At 39.4% G+C, this 17,675-nt stretch overlaps 1 protein-coding gene across 1 annotated transcript; it reads right to left on the bottom strand.

Moving 5' to 3' along the window:
* Positions 1–1,782: 1,782 nt before the first annotated feature.
* Positions 1,783–17,536, bottom strand: DCP2 (decapping mRNA 2). Its single transcript, XM_054004384.1, has 11 exons — positions 17,441–17,536; positions 12,047–12,198; positions 10,239–10,366; positions 9,735–9,833; positions 8,121–8,273; positions 6,391–6,503; positions 6,176–6,283; positions 5,305–5,428; positions 4,664–4,774; positions 2,946–2,997; positions 1,783–2,236 (listed from the first exon to the last, which is right to left on the bottom strand). Exons 1-11 carry the CDS (start codon positions 17,491–17,493, stop codon positions 2,073–2,075), a joined length of 1,257 nt encoding a protein of 418 aa, XP_053860359.1. The 5' UTR covers positions 17,494–17,536; the 3' UTR covers positions 1,783–2,072.
* Positions 17,537–17,675: the final 139 nt, after the last annotated feature.

Here is a 17,675-nt window from a genome sequence, read left to right as displayed (position 1 = left end):
TTATCTGAGAAGTCAACTTATTTATAAAAAGATTTCCACAGCCCGTTATTTAATTATGCCTTAGGAGAGTCCTAGTAGCTCCACAGGCAATAGCAGCCTCAGGATATGATACAAACTTCTGCCTCACCATGAGTAAAGGCACTTTTGCTGGGAAATCAACTAAAATAGCACAAAAAAGTAACTAAAGATTAGTTTTCACCTGAAGCTGAATAACATCACCTCCTCCAGCATAATCCTACCCTCTCAATTACTCTTTGTCATTGTATGGCCTTTGGATACGTTTAAGAAAAAAAAAAAAAAAAAAAAAAAAAAAGAAAAAAAAAGTGAGTCAAAGCTATTTGATTGAGCTATTTCACAATTTGGTCTTGAAAAACAAGGCCCTCAGAACCCTTGTCCTCCAGAAGGAGGAAATGCTGTAGTCCATTTCTCCTGTTGACTGATACAGAAGTTGAACACTCCCATGGCCAAAATTTTTACAGCATTAGAGTTCCAAATCACCTGGTGCCAGGCAGGTGAATAAACCAGGAGAAAGTTCTAAAGCTATTTCTGAGGAAAACACTAGGTAGGGTGTATGAAGTAGGGTGGTTGAAGGAAGACCAGGATTTTGGTTTTGGATGACATATATGAGTTGCATAAAAACTCAGTGCATGTAGATACACTACAAGGGTGTAGTTCATTCAACCTATCAAGTTATCAATTACCTCTATTCTAAAGAAAAGTCTGTTTTTAAATCTGGGACATGCTTGCTATCACAAGCTGCTGTGACAAATTATTCCAGTGCATTTCTCTCCACTGCAACGCAGATGCTCAAAACCCACTGACTTGCAGGTGATAGCTCATCACCCCAACTCTTACAGGTTTTTTGTTCCTCCCCTCCATCCCCACCCCATCTTTCACATTTTTCCTAAGGAAGCACTGTAGCTGAAAATGACTGAAGCTAGATCATTTAAATGCTAACTGCAAGTGCAATTCAATACTACTGGATATATACAGAGCAGATACACTACACAAGAGTTCTGAGGACAACAGCACAGAATACAATACTGAACACCCTTGGAATAGTTGGAAGCCTGATTAAGCTGTTCAGTGTCACACAATGCCTCTATTACCCATGCACCTGCCTTTCTCCTCAGCGAGAGCTACAGAGGCTTATTTACATTCAGTATAAATTCTACACAAGTTACCTCTCACAGACAAGTTTAAGCTTCTCTTTTTTTCGCAAGCAGCTGCTTTGTAGCTTCTTATGCAGTTGTGGGCAGTGCACAAGAGCTAAATTAGACACTTAGAGGGGCTGAATTTTACCCAGTTTGAGTGTCATTATCGAAGACCAAGGAAGAGTAGGTACAAAAAGTCAACATGATATAGATTTGACTAGTACTAGTGATTGCCCACCAACAAAAACTATCAGTGTGAAGGAAGGAAGGTATTTCGGGCAAACAATCAGTACAGAGAAAGGATGACGGGCTGAGACTAGGTTTGAAATGTGCAACTTGGTTTCAAAATCACTAGGACAGAGGCATCCTCTGAGAATTCGTTTCATTGCCACTGCGTAATATTGCAATGTTCTACAAAATAATGACAAACAAGTCCAATAATTTACATCAGAACAGTTAAAAGGATAGCAAGCTGGTATACTCCAACAGTTAAAAAAAAAGTCAATGACATTCTACAAAACACATGGCAAGTTACAATTAAAAAAATTTAAAACCACAAAAAAAAAAAAAAAAACAAAAAAACCAAAAAAAACCAAAAAAAACAAAAAAACAAAAACAAAAACCCACACAAGTAAAAAGAATGCCCTCTAATGCACAGCTAGGAACAAGTGAACTGAACATTGGAAAGGTACTTTTGTGGACAAAGGCTAGACTGCATTTAAAGTGCAACACTTGACTATGCCACTCCCATACTGCTAAAAGAACAAACCCTTCCAAAACAGCAGTCAGTCCCTGCATTGCATTTAAAAACAAACAAACAGAACAAAATAAAAAACTCCTGAGAAAGAGTAAGGCTGGATAAGAAACCCCCTCAATTGCAACAGGCAAGTCTGATTCTTATTACTAATAAGTTTGCTGTCAGAGGTCAAAACTTTTCATTATGGCATCATGGTCAAACTTGAAACTCAAGAAAGCTCTTGATGAAAAAGCAAATTTGTAATGGCCATTGCATGCCATAGAATGTCCATCTACATGTTCTGGCAGTGCGTCTTCGCTGGAGCAACACATCTCAAATGCTGCTTCTGCTTAAAGAGAAAAAAGTATGAAACAAATTTTAAATGAGCAGTTACCAATAAAAGTATCAATAGCAACACAAAGCCATACCTCAAATATATATTCAATTAATATTTATAACAAAACCTGTATGTTTGGTCATAAACAGAAGAAGGTAACTGAAAACAGCCACAGTTACAAGTTGTCTAGAGGCTCTAATAAATCTTCAACTTCACTGCAATCTGGAAATACTTTCAATAGCCACATATATATATATATATATATATATATATATATATATATATGTATTACACATATTTCATTTCTCAATAGCCATTTCTTAACAAGGAGAAAAAAACGGCACTGTTTCCTGAGCAGTAAGTAAAGAACTGTGTGCATTCTGCTGCAGCATATTACTAGCAGGACAGAAAGCCTTAAAACAATTACCAGCACTGTGTTGACTCAGATGCTATTTTTCTGAAGTAGCTTTTAGTTACTTTTTCACTCAGCCACCTTGTGTCTTAATAATTAAAGAGAAGAATTGCAAGACCAACATGAAATGTATCTTTTTCCTTAAAAAACAAACAAAACCTCAGACTACCTTGGAAAAACATGGCTTTATAAGATTTGGAAGTTTGGCATAAGGAATGGTTGAGGAAAAAAGCCCTCAACCATCATTATTCGGGTGCCTTCAGCCTGTAGCACAGGACAGTGGATGAAAATTCTGACTGCACTTGCCTGTTTCAAAGTTATCTTGAAGTCTTCTTGGATTAAGCTTTTTTTCACATTTCTGGTGAAGAGAATGACCACACATTACACATTTTTGATAAAGAAATGGCATTACATTTAAGCATCATCTAACAGACATGCTGGTTTGCTTTGACACACTTCATGGCTGAATTACTTTACCTCTAATTCAGCATTAATTCTGTCACATTACTTGATGTAGCAACATGCTTTAAATCCACAAGTCTTTCAGAATCATGCAACCTTTTAACAGTCACTAAAACATTTCTAACATGCAGATTTAGGGGAAAATTTTGAATACTTTCTAACTGTTTTAAGATGGAAGGGTCTTGCATATGATGGTGTGGAATCAACGTTGTGCAGGCATAAATCCACTCTTCAATGAGCTTGTCCCAAAAGAGACAAGGGGAATGTATTTGCAAACATGCTGCTACTACCAATTAAATTAACATGTTTTAGAGACACAAACTCGAAACTCTCCAGGGAGGAGTTGTTTTAGCCCAAAGTATTGGGGCTGTAAGTACAGCAATACAAAAAAAATATGGCTCTTTGCACTCTCTGCAAATTAAGAGTTTCCTGGCCTCCAAATTACATTACAAAATTGTCACTGGACACAAAATATTCAAACTTCAAAAGACTGACCATCATGAAATCGCAAGTGAAACAGAAAAACAAATATTTAGAAAAGTTTGTGAAAAGCCTACAAAGTAACTGTGGAGCATTAACAGTTACCTCCATGAAGATCTTACAATTACCATTACAGTTTTTTCCTATCCATCTAAATTTCTGGGCAGTCAATTCACTCCTCTACGCTCAGACTCAAAGATAACTAATCATTTCTTGCTGCAGTGAGGATTTTAGGACAAGTTTATGGTTTCTGTATGTTTACATGAAAAAGAGAAAGAAGGCAATAACCCAAGAATGGGAAGAATCTCGTTTAAAGCCTGTAAACAAGAAAAACTAAAGCCTGGACAAGCCAGCTGAGATGCATAGAGAACTGTGGACTCACTGCTGCACAAGAGCCAACAAAGTATACTGAAGAGCCATAAAAAACAGGGAATCAAAAGCACATTCTACTATAAAAGAGAGCACAGCCCAGTGAGTCAACTCCCACTGAGAACTGGACAAACACAATTAGTAACTGCAAGGGAATGTAAAACACAAAGAGTGTGGCACTGGAATTTACAAACTGCTGTAACCAGCTCTACTGTATGATTGAAAAACTATATGAGATGCTGGCATCCAAGCCAAGTCTGTGTCTCAATACTTTTTGCTGGAGAGAAGGGAAATAGTAAGTGTTTACAACACTACTTTCTAAATACTGCTTAAGAAAACCCTATGCTTACAGTAAGACATCACACATGAATAAATGTGTGCTACGCTGAGTTATTACTACCCACCACAGAAGGCTTTTACATGACAGGAACCTTGAAAGCTGCAAGATTGTGTACTGAAACAGCTGACAAATTTTCAACAGCTAAAACTACTTACTTCTAAAATACAAACTTTGAAATTTAGTATGCTTGTTTATAGATGTATATGCATACAAGGTAAGAAATGTTATACATCTACAAACATGTATCAAATACTCTGACCAAACACACTCTTGACAGACAGGCATTCTACTCTGTTTTAGCAGGACACTGTCCTGGACATTTGTTAAGCATTACTGGAACCTATTACTGACACAGATACTGCATGTTTCTTACCAAGGTATGGTTTTGCTTAACTGGTTGACTATGTAGTCCATTTGCTCGCTTCTTTTGGCTGGAAGCGTCTTGATTTTGCTTTTTGCCATTGTTCCTCAGGCTCTGACTCTGCTGTTAAGTCCAAAATAAGTAGAGGGAAGAGTTTAAATGGCAGAATCGGACATCACTGGATTGACATTCCTTACTTAGTAACTAAAGCTTCCCTCCAAGTAACTTCAAAACATGTAAACAGTTACTTTTGCAGAAAAACTGAAGCCCACTGAAATTAACCAGACATACACTCAAGCTACAGGGCCATTAACTGTTAGTCATTCTCTATTGCACTGAATGGGACAGAATTATTACACAATTAATTCAGTTCAGTGAATTTCCATGCACTGATGCAGATATACTAGAGATAACAGCAAAATGGCAAGTACTAATTACTATCTGTACATGAAACAACACAATTGCTACCTGATACCACCACTTCTAGTGTGAGATAAATCAAAGAATTCCCAATTCCCCTACTCCCATGTTTCTACTTTTGCATTCTGTGGTGATGAAATTCACTGGTTTTGTCCTAGAAAGGAAACCCTCATGAACAAAGACATCTGTTTTAAACAGTCCAGATGCATATGCTCGCCTAATAAACAACCAACCTTTATTTTCAAAACTTCAGACACCTCAGGATGATTATATGGCTTCTGTGGCTGTTTTGGCTTCACCAAGTGCTCTCCTGAAAAGCCATCTGTAAACACCTGTTGACTACAGCGAAGTTTGGATCTAGTACAGGAAAACAAAGACAGTTTACAACACAACTTCAAATCTACTGAGAGCAGAAGACAAATGTGAAAAAATTTTCTGCTTTTTGATAACAATCTGGAAGACAATCTTAAGTAACCTAGTATGGAAACTCTAATAATGCTCACTGCCGTTTGCATTCTCCACAGACAAGAGGCCAAGTCCACATTAACATTTGTCCTGTTGTTCTCAGCGTTGGTGTTGCCCTGGCTCAAATTACTCAAGTCCTCTCATAGGGACTACAGGTTTCAACATTTGTTCTACCACTTTTCACTCAGCTGAATCTAAAGCCAGCAGCACATATTCCCCTACTGATTCCCACAGGTTTTATCTAGCACTTCTTAGACTACTTTACAGTCTTGCTTTGTAGAGTCCTACTTTTCCTGTGCAGAAGTGCTAAAAATATTGAACTTGAAGCACTGGAAGTTATCTACTTGCTTTAGCTTCTGGGTTTTTTTTGATTCCCATAAACAAGACTGAGGAAATAATCTCAGTTCTTACACCTGTGTATCATCACATTCATTAAAGTCTCATCTTACTTACTGGTCTATGATATACATCTATGCTTATTTCCCTGTTATTTACCTATTACTGGAACACAAATCCTTGGAGAAAGAGAAAAGGACAAGCAGTATTGCATATAATTGTCATTGTATAATATTGTCATATTTGTACGACCAGTGTTTTGTAAGAAAGAATATAGAGATGTTAAACTGACCTGGTTCTTACCTAGCTTTTTCCAAGTTGGACTTAGAGGGTGTGCTCCCTGCAGATGAAAAAGCATTGTCACTGTCTGAGGAGTCTCCATTCCTTCGGGAAATCCATTCCCTCAATGGCCTGTGAGCAAGGAGTATTACAACAAGATCTACTTACCAAAACAAATCTAAAGAACTTAAAGTTGTCTGAAAGACTCTGGCCTAGCATTTGCCTCATCTCAAACATACCTGATGAAGGGAATTGCCATAAAAAATTTGTTAGGTGCCAAACCCAGCTTGGACTTTGGGGTCATGTCATTTCTGTGGCATGGTAATTTGTCGATGGAAAACCACTCAATATTCTAGAAAAACAAGAAATAAAATCACAATACCCTCTCCTGTAGCCTTAGCAGAATGTTACAAGTATGTATCAGCCACAATTATTTCCCTTAATTAAAAAATTACCATGGAAGACTTAAATTAACAGGCCACAACAGGGTTTTCACAAAAGGTTAATTAACTCTTCTGACTGCCACTACAGTAGCAGATGGTACAGCACAAGCTCATTGCATGATACCACACCTAAAATATGAAAGGTATTAATCAGTAACTAAACTCTGAATAAGAGTTTCATAAACAAACTAACCAAACCACTGCACACAGAATGCCATAAATAAATGTATAGGCTTTGAATAACTTTCAGAAACTTTTTACTTAAAGTGTTATCAATACTGGACCACCAATACCCATTCAAAAAGTAAGAAGGATGTTTACTTTGACAGTAAGTTTCAGGGCTTTTTTGTAAAAGAAAAAAAAAACATGGGGATAGGATAGGATTTGTGTTACTGTTTATATGTTACGGTTTTATTAGTTAAAACTGTATACTTAGCAGAATGGGGAACAAAATCAGAAATTCTGACCACAGACAGTATAGAAGAACCCAGATGAGATTGGCTATCACAGAATCTACTCTGAAAGCCCCATGTCCAGACATGATGCAAATTATGTAAGTAAGTTCCAAACTGAACAAGTTTTCAATATAGTTCTACAGGGAGTACAAAATCAGCCTGCCTGGTGGCATTAGATCAGATGAAGACAAAGCTTCAAAACTCTGTCATTGCAAGAACACTTCAACATTCCCACATATATTGTCACTGTTCTGCAAAGTACCATATTTATTGTATATTAAAAAAACCCTCAAATTTCATCTTATGTCATATTTAAGAAAAACAGGTCTCTAACGCAAGAAATTAAGTCCTGCCCAGTCAAATACTTTCCTTATTTAGAAAGCAAGATGCCCTGTTTAGTGACACAATCTGCATGGAAATATAGCTATTTTAAACTGAATTGCCATAAAGTTAAACTGAATTGCCATTCAAACTTCAAAGACTACAGATACCACTGACAAAGGTTCCAACAAGTTGCTATCTGAGCTTTTGTCTTTCCCTTTCACAATACTTTTTAAAAGCCTAATGATACACAATACATCCAAAATAGTTCCCTTTTTCTGTCCCCTTCCCAGGGGAACCTCCTTAAAACATACTATTTTTTTAAATCTGACAGTATTCGCCATGAAACAAAGAAAACAATCCTTAGTTTGTCCTTTTGATATGTAGGCTTTTGCATGTCCCCAACTAATAATTACAACTTGAGAATATATAGTTACATTTGCATCTGTAACTAGGAATAATATGAAATTATTAATATATACACCACCTACAAGAAGAGGAGAATTGCATTTTAGCAGCATGCTCTATTGTCTTTTCATGATGAATGGAGATGTCAGATAGATGGTCAAGTATCAGACTTGCAGGCGAGCTGCAAGAAGTCAACACAAAACCCTAGAGTGAAGAGATGCAACTGAGTACCCAGCATTTAAGGTGTTCATTGTGCTTACTGGGTTCATTATTTTACACACTTCTGGCTTTAAAAATCAAACTCTGCAAAGTTTCTACAGATTCAGACAAGGTAGCACATACCCGAATTTCCCTTCTAGTTTTGGGGTTGAATTTCGTGTTCTTGGGAACTCCAGGAATGATATACAGCCGTGCTAACTGATCATTGATTCGCAGCTCAATGTAGTCCTCTTTGCAGATATAATCTTTTATGTCAAACCCAGTTTCTTCAAACACCTGAGAAGTATTTAGATGAAATTAGTGTGTGTGTATTCAGAGTTATCCTTTCACAACTTACTACCACAAGGGAAGCAATGACAATTTTTCAGATATATCCATGAAAGCTGCTGGGAAAAACAAGCCTTTACACATAGAGATTTGCTCAGAAATAGAAAAACTATCTACATGCTTTAGATTTCTCTGAAACTGCAAACCTGTTATGCAAGTTGAAACAATTCTATTACACCTTCATGTAGCAATTTATTATTATGGATGGGGTTAGTCCTCATCAACTTCTGAGGTACTACTGAACTTTGTAGGCACTGCCAAGTGAAGACCTCTTCCATTAGATTTTACACAGATGCAGCTTATGGTTTCAGATCTGTGCTGACTCCAGTGAAAGAAGTTGAAAGATTTATTTCAGATATAAAATAATTTGTCTGTCTATCCACAATGACAATCTAATTTGATGGAAAAAAAGATTATAACAATAGTGCTGTTCACTAGTGAAATCTAAATAGATTTTTCTAATTAACAACACCATCAAAAGATTTTTTCCCCACTATAACTGTGCCCCCTTTAATGCTTTGGGCTGGCATAACTTAAAGTAAAGAGGAAGATACACTTCATGTAACTCCTTCTTGAAGTAGCTGTCTTGTTTATCCTTGATAGATATACTTAAAGAAACAAAAAAAAAACCCAAAACCCTGTGATTTCCCAGATACTGATTCAGTCCAATTGAAGAAAGCTAAATGCACCACATTACTTTCCCTCACCTTAATTCTCTCTCTCAAAAACTCTGGATGTATTATGTTGAGTGAACACTGAATTTGTACCAGTAATATTCTTTTACAGGCCATTTTGAATATGCAGCTTCACTACTTATCTAGGTTTCCAGGATCAATAAATACCACAGATTATTATATTTTTCAGATTTTACTTGCAATATAAACTGATTCTTGTTTCTGAACATAACTGAAAAATAGAAAAGTAAAGTTCTTCACAATTTTTATATAAAATTCTACAACCTCCAACTCAGCTCTTTAGCCTCTTTACACAGACCAGTGTACATACACTGAATTCCCATTTCTCCATGTTTTTACAGTTATGGTGACCCTTGAAATTAATACACCAAAAGTCATAAATTACATAAGATTTCCCAAGCACCATAAGTAATGCTTAAATGTAAATTCACAGTTCAGCAGAGAACTTATAGTACCCACTTCATTTAGCACATTAATGCAAAAGAATGTGAAACATAAACCTTTTTTTTTTTTGTTTTATTTTAATATATAACCTCAACCTTGATACCATTTTGGAACTCAGAAAGGCACCAGAAGATGACTGCAAAAACAGACTATTTATTCACATCATTCCACTATCAGGATTACCTAAGTAAAGTGCCTTTTCACCCAACACATATATCCTGATTTCAGCAAAATTTCACTACTTTATCTAAAAGGAGTTGATATAACTTACCTCTCTAGCAGCACAATCATGAGGTGCCTCTTCTTTATTTACTTTCCCTTTTGGAAATCCCCAACCAGATTTTGCTAAATAGCCCTGAACCAAAAGAACCTACAAAATACAAAGGAATGCAACTGTCAAACATGCAGGCACTCTAACCAATTTCATTAAATGTCTTCCCTCCACCATCCCCTTGTTCTCCAAAAGAATATGTTAGCCTCAAGGAAGGAAACCATTAGGTTTGCTATGTTCTAGCAAAAACACTGAAATATTTTACAGAACCGTGTAACTCAGAATAAAAAAATAAAATCTGAGAAGGAAAGCATGCAGAATTGTGTTTACTGACTCACATATATTTCTGTACACAGCCACCAATATCAAGTAATTGTCAGATCTCTGCGAATCTGACAGTGAATGTAAATTTCTTCAGAAGAAAAATGTAAACAACAAATTACTTCTGCCAGCATACGCCATCCCTCCCTCTAGACAGTCCTTCACAACTATTTCCATACTTACATTTTCAAGTGTCTCATCAAGGATAATTGCACCATAGGTTGGCACTCCCATTTTGTATTCTTTCCACTCATCTAAAACCTTTTGTACATCTTCACCTTGAGGCAGTAAAAAGGGGCAGTGATTGAAGAGTATAGCAGCATGTTCAGGAAGATAAACTTAAGCAGCCAGTTCCAAGGCACATACTGAACACAAAAGATATTCACTCCAAATTTAGAATAAACACTCCCTCCCCTAAGTCCTTTCAAGACAGATTCTCTTGGAAGTAAAAAAATATTATGAAGAATCCACTACCAAGCACAAAGTCAGAGTACATCAAGTAATTCGGCAATTCCTATACAAAGCAATCTAAATAAGTGAAAAAAAACCCAAAAAACCAAAAAGCAAAACCAACCAAACAAAAGACACCCAAAAAAAAAGCATCAACAAAACAGAAAAAAAAAACCACACCAAGAAAAAGGATTGCACAAGGCTGCTTGTTTGAAGGAAGGTAATTTTGAAAAAAAGCAACCCCATAACAGTTATTTTGAATATGTATTATTTGCAAACACATTTTCTTAATTTTGAAGTGAGCAAGACAGAAAAAATGTCAATTCCTTGTGCTTGAAATAAACAGGAATAAATTTTTGCCACAATCATGTGTTAAGATTATGGCACAGAATCCTATCTTCAGTATTTATTATGCTAAAAAAATTTTAATGACATATAGTTAGAGAAATCTAAATTCTAATACACTTTATCAAAATTCATCATGCAGAGAAAATATAAACCTCTATAACTCTAAAATTTTGAGAGAAAATCTGCAGGTCCCTAATCAAAGTATTAATATTATATATTTCATATATTTTACTACCAATAAAAAATATTCCACAGCAGAATACTTAAAAATACACCGCAGCAGAACTAATACTTATGGCAAATATAGGCTAGAAAGGGAAATGTGTAATGAACACATAACATCTATTACACTGCATTTTTTCTGCACTGCCTACAATTACTAGGAGAACTTTGTTGGTCTGAAAATACACTTATAATTAAAAACATATATAAAATAACAGCATAACCTCAACCAACAGGATATGACCATATTTTTACAGTTTATTGTTAAAAACTGTAGTGTTTCAAAGTAAATATATATTATGAAACTAACAGTTAAGTATGTTGTGTAGTGAAACCATGGATAATATTATCCTCAAAGTTAGAAGCAATATTACAATCTTGCATCAAGAACATATGGGACAAGGTTAAAACTAAAATGCTTGCTGGATGAAAGCCATGAAGTTTTCTCTAGCAATGACTAGGTAATACACATTCCAGCAGCCCTTGCAAACAACAAAAAAAAGCAAAGGCCAACCATTTGAATTCAGTAAAAATGCAGTTTCTACCCTACAGAAACTTCCAACAAATACATACCACTGGCCATGGCAGAACACATACCACCGTCAACTACTTCAGTATTTATGTCACTAGTTACTTAAAAATTAATTAAACTGTGGAGTTCGCTTTGAAGAGCACCAACAGTTCACCCTTGAAACCAACCTAGCATGCAAACTACAAGCATGAGAAAAAAATCCTCAAACATCAGAAATGGACTGTTTTCCATAGTTCTTTAGCAGTCCAAGAAACATCTCTTTTGTGGGTGCCACAAAATTATGGAAGCAGTGAACTCAGTAACATCACATACCTAGCAATGCTAATTTTCAATCATTAACACATGAACTGACAGTATCATACTATGAAATACCGTTAACAATATTCAGTTTGCACTTTACCACTTAGACAGAAAATAACTGGAGTAATAAAAAGGATATCAGCTTTAGCAAAGTCTCTTATCCCACACTGAGGTAATCCTGGTGTGTTTTGCATGTAGAAATCCAAATAAAACCAATGGGCAAGTTCAATCTGAAAACACACTCTGATTGCATTGTCTCTCTCTTCACTTGGAATGTGCAAAATAAATCGGCTGCCAGGAAAGAAAAGGAGTAAGATTAGCCAAATCTACGGACTTAAATACAGCTAACAATAAAACACTGCAACAGTACAATTCTTGATCCATTAGCATATACAAACAGACCACCAGATCCTCCTCATGTTCCACAAGGACAGTAAAAAGTTTTCACAAAGTAAAATACAACTTTTAAAGTCAAGAAGGAAAATGGATTATTATGATCTTTCAGAAACATCAATTACAATATACTACGTAAATTAACTGTTGTGAAAACAGGGAGTGTGAAGACAACCTACTTAAATGGCTGTGTTACAAAAATGAAAGTATTTTTACAAGACCATTAAAGAACATCTGCAAACTGTGATAAGATATTTCAGTGTTATTTTTTTCAGGACACAAGTTGAACATAAGTTATATATTTTCACTTAAAACCATGGTAAACTAATAATCTACATAGATTTTAAAATTCAATGTGATCCTACAAATTTCCTCAGTCTGAGACTGAACATGGACAATCAGGTTTAGCCCAGATACTGGCACACAGAGTCACTGATATAAAAGTTTTAGCAGCACTGTGTGATAGGCCATTTTAGTTAAGCAGAAGAAGATTTATTTATGTGTTTGTATCAAAAGCAGATGTTCCTTTTTAGAAATGTAAGGTCATACACCCCACTGAACTTAAATGATTTGATGGAGATCTCTGACATTCACCTCCTGATTGCAACCAGCTAAAATTCCAAAAGTGCATAATATCATTGCTCAAAGGATAAATACTGTATCTTTACTTAAAGTCTGACAAGCGTGAATTGTCACAGGATCTCAGAACTGGTTGCCTTTCTAAGGCACTCTGGCCAAAGCCAGCGGCAGAAGGTCACGGGTGCAGGCACACACCTAATACGCCCCAGGCTTCCAGGCACCTTCACAGGTTCCCCAAGTAATAGCACAGGTCTCCTTTTCCACCCCATAGCCCAGCCCAGACCCCAGACCCTCACACCCATCACATAGGTCCCTGCCCCACCAGATGGTCCAATCTGAAGTTTGCTAGTGAGAAACGTGCACAAACAGGTCTGGGGAAGACACCTGTATCCCTCCCACCCAGTGTATGGATGGTGACCCACAGTCCTGCTGCAGCGGCCTGTGCTCTGCCCCTCACTCCCCTCACTCACACCACTTCTCCCACAAAAGCTGGTTTCCAGGACACTCATCATTGCCACCCCAGACACTGGGAGCTGAGACCCTCTCAGTGTGAGTGGCTGGCACTGAGATCTGCTCCCTCACTCCAGCAGCTGACACCTTGCCCAATCTCACACACAGCTCCCATCAGCAGCTGGCACTTCATCCTTGGAGCACACATATACAGGGGGTAGAGAGTGGAATTATCCAGACAAAAGTAAATATTTACTAAGAAGATGTAAGATAGGACAGTCTGTGACACTTGGGCAGAAAGGTCAGACAGAGAAGTGTACTAACTTGCCCAGTTTTACAGCCAGCCTCTTTTATACCCACTTCTGCCTAGCCTTGCTTTGTCCCTCCCTGCTTCTCTTTTTGTGTGGCACTCCTCTCAACCCCGAGTGTGGGATACCCCCAGGTCTAAAGCCCTACCAGATACAAAGGCCAGGCTGATATTCTTGAGAGTGATGTCTGTGTTTTTTTGGCAGTTAGCCAATTAGTAGGTTTGTTTCTTGACTTTGTGTCTGCTTCTCATTTCTTAAGTCTGTATCTACATATTTTTTCATTCTGATTCCTCTACTTTTTTCCTGTTTTCCAGGAGTAGGTCCATACTCAGATAAACTTACTGGAATGAACATTCCTATACCCCCTCATCAACCAGTGGCTGGGTTTGGTTTTCACCACTGCCATATCATTCTTCCGCTGGGTTTGTAGCCTTGTACACTTTATTTATGGATTCCTCACCTTATCATTCTTCTGTTGACTTTGTAGCCTTGTATGCTTTATTTATTTTTTATACTTTTATTTTTCATCTTCTTATCCAATTTTCACATGGAAGAAAGGCCTTGGCCAGATACCCTTAAAGACCTCGGCAGGCCTGAGAGGGAGTCTGCGTGAGCCTCATGAATTTTAGCACAGCCAAGTGCAAGGTGCTGTGCCTGGGCTGGGACAATGCCAAGCACAATTCTGATCAGAGAATGGATGGAGAGCAGCTCTGGGGAGGAGGATTTGGGGTGCTGGTGGAAGAGAATCTTGACATGAGCTGACACTGTGAGCTCCCAGCCCATTCTTGTGATGGAACACAGTGTGCACAGCAAGTTGAGGGAGGTGGTTCTCACCCTTTATTCTGTTCTGGTGAGACCTCACCTGAAGTGTTGTATCCAGCTGTAGGAACTCCAATAAAAGGTGATGGGGACCTGCTGGAGTAAGTCTTCTCTGAGGCCTTGCAGGACCTCAGGGGTGCTACAATAGAGCTGGAGAGGGGCTTTTTACAATGTTATAGAACAAGGGGGAATGGCTTTAAAGAGAAAAAAAGGCAGGCTTAGATAATAGGAAAAAAATTCTTCACTGTAAAGGTCATGAGGTCTGGGCACACACTGCCCAGAGAAGTTGTGGATGGCCTGTCCCTGGAAGTGCTCAGGAGCAATCTGGTCTAGAAGGTGTCCCTGCTTTTGGCAGAGGGGCTAGGATGAGATGATCTTTAAGGTCCCTTCAACCCAAAGCACTCTATGATTCTCCCTTGCATAAATAACTTCATTCACACCAACATTTTACCACTTCCCAATTTTCTATTGGCACCACCACTCCCAATTTCTTTTGAAGGCTCTATTATGACTGCTGAAAAAATCCCTTATCTATAAAGCTGTTGTAACTAAAAGACAAATCTTAAAAGCTGAGGATATTTTCTTGCCCCAGCACTGCAGCTGAACATAAATCTAAAGATAAAATATGCAGCAGTATCAAAGAGGAGTAAGAACATGCCAGGGATTAGACTTAGAGAACAAGAGCAAAGCCAGCTACAATGACACTTATTAATCAAAAAGTTAACTTCTAAGTTACTTAGAGTGACTGAAGAGCTAACAACAGGCATCTCTAGGTTGTTCTACGCACAGCTGCCACGTGCTGGCAGTGATGGGCTAATGCTGGACACACTGTGGGACACAGCTGGAGACAGCAGCTGAGATGGTGGTGCCTGGGAGGAAGTGTATTTAAGGACAAAAATACCAGACAGGCAGAGGAAGTGAAAAAAACAGCATGAAACAGGAGTGCAAACACCAAAGTGGGAGAAGAAGAAGGAAGAGGAAATGTCCATCCTACAGCCTGTGGAGGATCACATGCTGGAGCAGATGGATATGTCCTGAAGGAACCTCAGCCCACAGAAGTGGTCCCACACTGGAGCAGGGGCAAAGCATAAGAGGGAAGGAGCCCCAGAGAGGATGTGTTACAGACTGACCACAACCCTCATTCCCTATCCCTTGAGCTGCTTGCAGGGGAGGAGGCAGAGGAGAGTAGAGAATGGAAGGATGAAGCCGACATGAAGTTTCCCTGGGAAAAACAAGAATGCAGAAAAAAGCTCTTTTTCAAATGTTTTTTGAAGAGGGGCTGGGTGAGCATCTGGCTACTTGAGCAAGGTGAACCAACCACAGTCTTGAAGTCAAAAGATGGGGTAACAGCACTTGTTTACAAGACAAAAGGAGTTTCAAGAAGCTGCTAAACCCACATTATGTCTCTGCAGATCCACTTCTTTACTCAGTTAAACAAATCCATAGCACAAAGTAGCATGACATGGATACCTGTAACTTTATTTATTATTTAACAATACCCCCTAACTGAGTAGGAAAAATCACCTATCACTTTCTACCAAAATTCCCACTAATATCATATATAGACTGAAGAATGTAGGAAATTACAGATATTTTTATAACACATTTATAACATTAACACAATCATAATACAAAACACCATTTCTAAGACAGAAGATGATAGTATCTTAAAGAAACATAGTAAGACACTGGGAGTGATCCTATTACAATATAAGATTCAAATACTCATGTGCCCTCCTATCGGTCACCCCACAGAAGTGACACTAACAGGCTGTATCAGTTTTGTAATCATTGCAATTCCTCTCTGGATTTTCTGAAGAAGTCTTAAATCTTGTGAACAGGGATCTGAAAGGCAAGTTCCTCTCTCTGCAGGGAGGCCAAAGGAGACACAGTGGAAACACAAACATGTTTCAGAGACCATATTTAGGGAATTGAAAATTTACATGACTATGACAAACTCTTAACTCTTGCACTAGACAAGTGCAAAACAATACTGAGCAGGACAGTTCTACTTTCCTGTGGTATTCTCACTTCTAAACATTTTCACTCATTTGAAAACCATAATTACAGTAAGTGGGGTATCTTTCCTCTTCACTAACCTTTCCCTCTTTTACATAAATACCTCATAAGGAGTCCCTTGGAGGTGGTAAGACAGAAGGATTATTTCATGCCAAATATCACATGCAGTTTGTGTCATCACATTCTGGGGATGACAGACAAATTACAAAGTTTGAAGGGCTGCACCACAGATGATCAGAGGTTGAGACCGTACAGGGAAAACGCAACTTGGCCCTTTTAATGAACACAGAATCCACGCTTTATGAAAATTCAAACGCAAAGCCCCTGGAATAAGAAAAGCATTTCACTCTGAAAGAACCGACAAACCGCTTCAGACCGAAGGGTGTCCCTGTGGCTCTTCCCCTTCCGCCCGCTGGCACGTTCCTTTCCAGCAGAGGTAACTCACCAGGAGGGACTCCCTGCCACCCCTTCCAAATGAAGAGGGACCTCGGAGCAGCAAGTACCACATCAGTGCTCGGCTACACGTCACGCCAGCCCCACGCTCCCAGCTCTTCTTTCACCTGCGCAAACACCGCCGACGCAGTTCTGCCTTTTCCGGCCCAAACCCCGCAAGAAATCCCCGCAAGAAACAATGTTCTTCTACTTCCCCCGCGCACTCGGCTCCTGGCCCGCCGCCGGAGCAGCCTCTCACCAGGTCCAGAGGGTGCCGCGGGCAGCCTTCCCGCCCTTCCAGGACGGATCCCATCGGGAGGGCGGAGCCTCGGGCACGGGGGGAACCGGGCAAGCCTCGTCCTTCCGCTTCCCGGCCGCCGCCCCTCGGCCCGGGTGGCCTCGCACCCCCTCAAATGTCTCGAGCATCCCGGGCTCCGCGCCCCGCGGGGCACCGGGCAGGGGCAGGCGCCTTTCCCGCCCTCCGGCAGCAGCGGCACCGCAGCCCCGGGGCCGCCCCCGCCCCACGGCCGTACCTGCATAGGTCGTCCAGGACGCTGCTGGGGATCTCGGCCCGTTTGGTCTCCATGGGGAAGCGCGGCTCATCCCGACGCGGCGGAGGCCGGGGCGCAGGGAAGTGGCGGGGGCGGGGCTGCGCTGCGAGGGGACGGCGGAGCGGCGGCTCCCAGGGCCAATCGGCGCCCGCCCCTGGCGGAGCGGCGGCCAATGGGGCGGGGCGCGGGGCGGGACCGGCGCGCTCAGGTGATCGCG

Source organism: Vidua macroura, chromosome Z, assembly GCF_024509145.1.
Source record: "Vidua macroura isolate BioBank_ID:100142 chromosome Z, ASM2450914v1, whole genome shotgun sequence".
In the NCBI taxonomy this organism is placed as follows: domain Eukaryota; kingdom Metazoa; phylum Chordata; class Aves; order Passeriformes; family Viduidae; genus Vidua; species Vidua macroura.
This window is presented reverse-complemented; position numbering and strand designations above follow the sequence as displayed.